The sequence below is a fragment of the Sus scrofa genome, chromosome 8 (assembly GCF_000003025.6).
Source record: "Sus scrofa isolate TJ Tabasco breed Duroc chromosome 8, Sscrofa11.1, whole genome shotgun sequence".
Classification (NCBI taxonomy): Eukaryota; Metazoa; Chordata; class Mammalia; order Artiodactyla; family Suidae; genus Sus; species Sus scrofa.
Genome location: NC_010450.4, coordinates 96,850,807 through 96,858,426, shown reverse-complemented (window position 1 = coordinate 96,858,426; position 7,620 = coordinate 96,850,807). Strand labels below are relative to the sequence as shown.

The 7,620-nt window shown below is 46.3% G+C and overlaps 1 protein-coding gene across 18 annotated transcripts in view; it reads left to right on the top strand.

The window, feature by feature from the left end:
• LARP1B (La ribonucleoprotein domain family member 1B) overlaps positions 2,358-7,620 on the top strand; it is a 104,775-nt gene continuing 99,512 nt past the window's right edge. For 12 of the 18 annotated variants that reach the window (XR_001298434.2, XR_002346804.1, XR_001298437.2 and 9 more), the window contains exon 1: positions 2,485-3,296. Coding sequence is in view for 10 of the 18 variants with exons in the window: in XM_013978895.2 (XP_013834349.2) it covers positions 2,783-3,296 (514 nt within the window). In the remaining 8 variants the exon portion in view is untranslated. Of the gene's footprint in view, positions 3,297-7,620 lie in introns of all 18 variants that reach the window. The other 6 variants (XM_021101598.1, XM_013978898.2, XM_021101600.1 and 3 more) reach the window with 5 other exon arrangements.

Here is a 7,620-nt window from a genome sequence, read left to right as displayed (position 1 = left end):
AACTCAAATACGCTCATGTGAAACCAATATCACATTTAATTTCAGTGCCAAGTAGGAAGCACTTACTGCTTTTGTTTATTTATTTATTTTTAGGGCTGCATCCTACGCCACAGCCACAGCAACGTGGGATCTAAAGCACATCTGTGATCTACACCACAGCTCACGGCAATGCTGGACTTTTAATCCACTGAGTGAGGCCAGGGATCGAACCCTCATCCTCATAGTTCCTAGTCAGGTTTGTTCTCTTTTTAAGATATATTCATTCCAAGAGCACAGTTAATTTGTAAACAGCTGTTCTCTACAAATTAAAATATATGTATATGTACATATATATATATATAGATAAACAACAAGGACCTGTAATATACAGCACAGGGAACTACATTCAATACGTTTAATAATCTCTAATGGAAAAGAATCTGAAAGAGAATATATATATATATATATATAAAACAATCACTTTGCTATATACCTGAAACATTTTAAGACAACTTATACTTCAATTAAAAAATTGTTAAAGGAGTTCCTGTCATGGTTCAAGGGTTAATGAATCTGACTAGCATCCATGAGGACACAGGTTCCACTCCTGGCCTTACTCAGTGGGAAAGGATCTGGCGTTGCCATGAGCTGTGGTATAGGTCACAGACACGGCTCGGATCCTGTGTTGCTGTGGCTGTGGCCTAGGCCAGCAGCTACAGTTCCCATTTGACCCCTAGCTTGGGAACCTCCACATGCCACAGGCGTGGCCCTAAAAAGCAAAACAACAACAAAAAGTTAAAAAGCTCCAACGAAGACATTTGGATGGACAACAGGCAAATGAAAAAATGCTCAACATCACTAATTATCAGAGAAATGTAAATCAAAGTTGCAATTAGGTACCATCTCACACCAGTCAGAATGGCCATCATTAATAAGTCCACAAATAACAAACTCTGGAGAGGGTATGGAGAAAGGGGAACCCTCTTACATTACTGGTGAGAATGTAAATTGGTACAACTATGGAAAACAGTATGGAGGTACCTCAGAAAACTAAATATAGAACTACCACATAACCCAGCAATCCCACTCTTGGGCATCTATACAGACAAACCTTTCCTTGAAAAGGACACATGCACCCTTATGTTCACTGAAGCACTATTCACAATATCAAAGATATGGAAAAAACCCAAATGTCCATGACAGATGATTGGATTAAGAAGATGTGGTGTATATACACAATGGAATACTACTCAGCCATAAAAAAGAACAAAATAATGTGATTTGCAGCGACATGGATGGAACTAGAGACTCATATTAAGTGAAACCAGAAAGAAAAAAGACAAATACCATATGCTATCACTTATATCTGGAATGTAATTTATGGCACAAATGAACCTATCTACAGAAAAGAAACAAACTCATGGGCATGGAGAACAGACTTACAGTAGCCAAGGGCAAGGGGAGGGAGTGGGATGGACTGGGAGTTTGGGGTTAGTAGATGCAAACTACTGCATTTGGAGTGGACAAGCAATGCGATCCTGCCAGAACATGATGGAGGATATTGTGAAAAAAAGAATGTATATATAACTGGGTCACTTTGCTATACAGCAAAAATTGACGGAACATTATAAATCAACATTATAGTTTTGATTTAAAAAAATTTTAAAGAGCATAGACAAAAACAAAACAAAATTTAAAAACCGATGACAAAGCATTATCAATTTGTTTTACTCGTGGGCGGGAATAGGGGCGGGAATAGGGGCGGGAAAGTGCACTAAATTCAGCTCCTGGGCAAAGGTCTCATAAAGATGCCTACAGATCACACTGTTTTTATTTTGGACGTGGCTCAAGTTACAGGTGACCACAGTGCCCCGAAGAGCCAGTAGGAAACTTTTTCATGGGGCGAGGCAACAGACGCAAGGGGCAAAGTTGCCCTGTGGGTGACCCCTGTCCATTCCGGAGCTGCCCAAGCCAAGATTATCCCCCTCGCCTGGAGTCAACTCCACTTAAGGGCTAGGGGTAAATCCACCGCCCAGCCGGGCGCCACGTGCGCAGCCCGCCCCGCCCCTCGCTCGCAGCCTGTCGAAGTCTGGCGCGAGCCAGCCGCGTGTCACAGAGGCCCTGTGCACGTCCCGCCCCTGCTCCCGCAGAGGGGGCCGCGGTAGCCGGGGAGCTGGGGAATCGCCCTGTTCGCCCTCCTTCCCCCTCGGCGGGCCGCTGCGGTGGGGCCCGCCCTCAAGCAGGGCGGCACCCAGCCGGGCGCTTCAGTCAACTACCGCCGGCGGCGGCCTGGCGAGGGCAGGAGCGGGTGAGTAGTCAGTCACGTCACGCTCCTTCGGTAGGCCCCGCCCCCTCTCCGTCCTTTCGGACCTCCCCCTCTACGCCCCCCGCCTCCGCCCCCGCGAGCAGTTACCGGCTCTGGGAGCGCGCGCGCCTCCTTCACTCCGCTAGAGGTCCTCCGTCCTCGGCTTGCGGTGCTTCCGCTGCTCTCCGCGCCAGGTGAGGGCTCGCGGCTCCCGGCTGCGGCGCCCGGCGCGTGTTGGCAGCTTCGGGCTTGCGCCGCTGAGGCGGGCTGAACCAGCGGGCGGTTAGCGCCCCGTTCGACGCGGGGAGGGGCGGCACGCCGGGCGCTGCACCGCCTCTGCCGACGCGGGCGGCCGTGGCGGCGGCGGCGGCGACTGTAGCCGGGCTCTCGGGTTCTCTGCCCCAGGCCGGAGCCAGTCGGTGTCCCGCCGGAGAGACGGGCAGCCGGGTTCCCTGGGCCCAGGCCCCCCCGGGCTGGGGCGGCTGGGGCAAGGGAACGATGTCTGCTCGCGCCCCGGTGCCCGCCGCTCACCGTCGGGAGGAGCCGCCCGCGGCAGCTGCTGAGAGGGAGTCGCTGTCTGCCGCGGCGAGCCGACAGGCGGAGCAGCTGCCTGCGCCCGAACGGGAGGGCAAAGAGGCGGCGAGGGAGGAGCGGGCCCCGGCCGCCACCAGCGCGGGGGCGCGAGGAGAGCCGTCGCCGGCGCCAGTGCTGGGACGCAGCGTGCCCCAGGCGGCTGTGCCCGTGAAGCCTCTGGCGCTGCACCTGGCGCACAAGGCGCGAGGGCCAGGGGGCCCCTTCGGTGGGGAGCCGCCGCCACCGCTGTCCCGGGACCCGCCGGCCAAGGAAGCCCGGGAGGAGGAGGTGGCGGCTGGCTCCGAGGAAAAGCTGCAGCCACCGCCGCTACCGCCGCCGCCGCCGAAGGAGAACCCCTGGACCAAAAAGCCTCCCCAGCACCTGTCCCCCGCCGGGACGGGGCTGCCGCCGCTTCCCCCACTGGAAACCCTGGAGGCAGGTCTGTGGTTCCTCTGCGGTGGTCACCGGGAGGGTGTGTGAGGGGAGACTCTAGTGGCTGGGGGAGGGGCAGCCCTCCTTTCCCTGTCAATCGGAGGTGTATCGTTCCAAGGTGTCATTCACTCTGCCTATTTACATAAATGGACATCTGGGAAGGGAGCTGCAGGAAGAGGTGGGACCTCGGGTTCTCCTTGACTGGTGGGGGCACGGCGAGGGTGAAAGAGCTGAGCCACTCGGCTGGCATGGCCCCAGTTCTGCCTTGCCCCCACGTGTTAGTGACATGGGAAAGTTGACTTAGGGGAGACGTTGCTGTTTGTCCCATAGAAAAGTTTCTGTGGACTTTTAAAAAAGGGGTGGAGCAAAGGTGTTTATTTGTAAAGTGGAAGCGCAACTGCGGTTTTTTTCTGGTGAAAGAATTGATAAGCTGAAAATCGCAGTCTTTTGTTTTTGTTGTTTTTTAAACAGTGCTAAGAAGTATTAGAAACTGTACCGTAGTTGCTACTAAAAAGCTTTGGGTTGATGATTTTGGTGGCAAATAATTGAAATAGGATAGTGCATTCACATTAGGTAGTCTTCTAACATCCAATTAGCTCTTTTTCCTTTTAGAGGAGATAAGATTATGCCACTGTACTTGAATGCCGACCAATGATGCACTGTGACCCTTGGTGTTTTATTTTGATTATGGCAACTACAGTTTTTGGGTGTTTTTTTTTTTTTTTCTTTTTTTAAGTTGAAATACTAAATAAAATGAGGACAAAAAGCAGTATCTCCTAGTTTTGCTTTCTAGTTAAGTTGTAGTAAATTGAACTTTTCATGTAGAAAACTGTTTACTTAACATAACTTCACTTAAAGGTTAACAGTGAAACAGGGAAAATTTGAGCATGTTTACCAGGTTGAGAATCAAATGAATAAAGGATATGGCTAAATGTAATGTGTTTTTAATTTTTTACTTATTTATTTTTGGTGTTTTTCTTTAGGGCCGCACCTGAGGCATATGGAAGTTCTCAGGCTAGGGGTCAAATCAGAGATGCACCTGCTGGCCTACGCCACAGCAATGCCAGATCCAAGCTGTGCCTGCAGCCTACACTCAGCTCACCACAACACCAGATCCTCAACCCACTGAGCAAGGCCAGGGACTGAACCCCCGTCCTCATGGTTACAGTTCCGTTTGTTTGAACCATGATGGGAACTCCTTAAGGTGATTTTTAAAGACACACACATTGCAGGTATAGTAACGTTTTTTCCAAGGAACTTCAGTAGAGTGAGATAAGTGTTAATTGATTAGCACAGTAATACTTAACATTTTTGATTTTGAACCTTGCAGAAAAAGCTACTAAAAACTTGTTCTGAATTTAATATTGCCATCATTCTCTCCCAGCTCCAAAGATCTGTTTGCTACTACTAATGTCTGAAGGGAACAAAAATCTTAAAAGCAAAATCTCTATTTAGCAAAGAGGAGGAAAATCAGTTAGTGAGTCTTAAGGGCTGTCTCACTTCCCTACTTCTAGACTTACATTATACATTGTATTCAGTGATCTATCAACCCAACCCTCCCCCAAAAAAAGAACCCAACTCTATTGATTGTAAAGTGAATTTGACAGGTTTGAAAACTTTTAAGATGACACTAAAACATTTTAATTGGAAATGACCTTGTGAAAATGTTTTAACATTTTAATATAATTAACCTACAGGTGCCTTCATTGGGGATCTTAATCTTTATTGGAAATTAAGAACCAGGTGATGCTTAGAGTTCCCTTTGTGGCTCAGCGGTAACAAATCTGACTAGCATCCATGAGGTTTGATCCCTAGCCTCTCAGTGGGTTAAGGATCTGGCGTTGCTGTGAGCTGTGGTATAGGTTGGCACCTACAGCTTCATTTTGACCCTTTCCTAGCCTGGGAACTTGCATATGCCATGGGTGCTCCCCTAACAAACAAACAAACAGAAAACAGGTGACGACTGATGTATAGTGAGGCTCATGGGAATTTGGATTTTGTTGTTGCTCTGTAGGCAACAATTTCTGTTCTTGGAATCTTTTCTGTGCCATCAGGAGTACTGTTCTGTAGGCTAGGAGTTACTGTAGTAACTTTATAGTCTCTTGTCAATAATGACTATACTTGTACCACAACTTCCATTTGTAATTGAATAATTTAGGTAACTCAAGAGATTATAGTGCAGAAATGTACAATTGGGTCTAGTCCAGATATTGTTACTAACTAGCTAGTTGACTTTTGGTAAGGTTACTGGGCTTTGCAAATGAATGAAGTGAATGCTTTTTCTTTTTTCTTTTTTTTTTTTTTTTTTTGTCTTTTTAGGGCCACACCCACGGCATATGGAGGTTGCCAAGCTAGGGGTCTAATCAGAGCTGTTGCTGCTGGCCTACACCACAGCTCACGGCAACTCCAGATCCTTAACCCACTGAGCAAGGCCAGGAATCAAACCCTTAACTTCATGGTTCCTAGTCGGATTGGTTTCCACTGCACCTTGACAGGAACTCCTGTCTTTTCTTTCTTAATGTCAGTGCCTGTACCTGGGTCTGCTGGCTTCCTATTTTCCTAAGCACATTTGCAGCTTCAAGAATACCAGGAGCAGAAGATCTTTAGGGTCTAGAGTAGGTGCAAACTAGAGGAGTGTTAAGTTAATACAATAATCTTATTAGTAGGAGGCCTATGTGATTTATCCTGTAAATCATGTTCTTGAGAGGGAGAGAGAAGGGTATTAATTACGTTGTAATAGCAGATGAACTGTGTCTATCCTAGCCAAACCTGGACTTACTGTTACTCATTTAATGAGGTACAGGGATTTCATCCACAAAATTGTGCAAGAAAGTTTGTTATCAAAGATAGAAACATGGGAAATATAGGGGAGTATTTCAGTACTGGTAATTAATGAATTTTCTGTTAGAACCTGTAGTTTTGACTGAACTGCACGTGAGGCATTTTTTACTTCTTCAGTCCTTGTGACACACTTTGTTCCACTGCTGGACTGGTTCTGGCTTGTATATTGCTGTTTCTGGTAATCCACATAAGGCCCTTTATTTCAGCCAAAGCTTGGCCCACAGGAGAAGCCTTGAATAGTGCCACTGCAATCTTAAATTCCAGTCAGGAGACTGGAAAGAATTGTCCCTGAATCTTTGTTTATAATAGTTTTTTCTGGAGTTCCCTTAGTGGCTCAGTGGTTAACAAACCCGACTAGGATCCATGAGGATGCGGGTTTGATCCCTAGCCTTGCGCAGTGGGAGGGATCCAGCGTTGCCTTGAGCTGTGGTGTGGGTCACAGATGTGACTCCCTAGTTGCTCTGCCTGTGAAGGCCATCAGCTGTAGCTCTGATTTGGCCCCTAGCCTGGGAACTTCCATATGTTGTTTGTGTGGCCCTAAAAAAAAAAAAAAAAAAAATAGTGTTTTGTGGGTTTTTTTTTTTTTTTTTTTTTTTTTTGGTTCTTTGTCTTTTTAGGGCCAGACCTTCAGCATATGGAGGCTCTCAGGCTAGGGGTCGAATCATAGCTATTGCTGCTGGCCTACACCAGAGCCACAGCAACGCCAGATCCAGCCACGTCTGTGATCTACACCACAGCTCACGGCAATGCTGGATCCTTAACCCACTGAGGGAGGGAGGGAGGCCAGGGATCAAACCCGAAACCTCATGACTCCTAGTCAGATTCGTTTCCACTGCACCATGACAGGAACTCCAAAAAAAAGTAATTTTATTTATTTTGGAAACTTTTATTAAAACCACAACATGTATTTATTAATCACTTAACCTGTAGCCATGGTTACATTTTGCATATGAAAAATTAACTTTCTAATTTTAATTCTTTTTTTCCAGTTTTTCTGTTAAATTTGAATTGTTTTACTCAGAAAAACATGTATAAAAATAGTGATTTTTTCCATCTTTTCATCCTTAGTTTTCTTGAGCCCATCAGCCTTCTTCAGATATGTTTCACAGAAACCTCAAATAAGGTTACTATTACCCTAATAACATTTTAATTGTTATTTTAATGATACATAGATATGTTCTTGTAAAAACAGAATTTTTGATGTTCCCTTCAAAAAAAGTTATTTTGCCAGTTTACTGATTATCCATCCTTTCAGTCCTTTCTATGCAATTACTTCGAAATGTAGTGTTTTGTATATATATTTAGAACATTTGTTTTTGTTTTTTTGGTCGGATTCACAGCGTATGGATGTTTCTGTTCCAGGGATAGAACCCATACCAAAGGAGGGACCAGAGCCCAGCTGCAGTAACAATGCTGGGTGCTGTTTGTGTTTTGTTTTGTCTTTTTAGGGTAGTACTTGTGGCATATGGAAGTTCTCAAGCTAGTGGAAC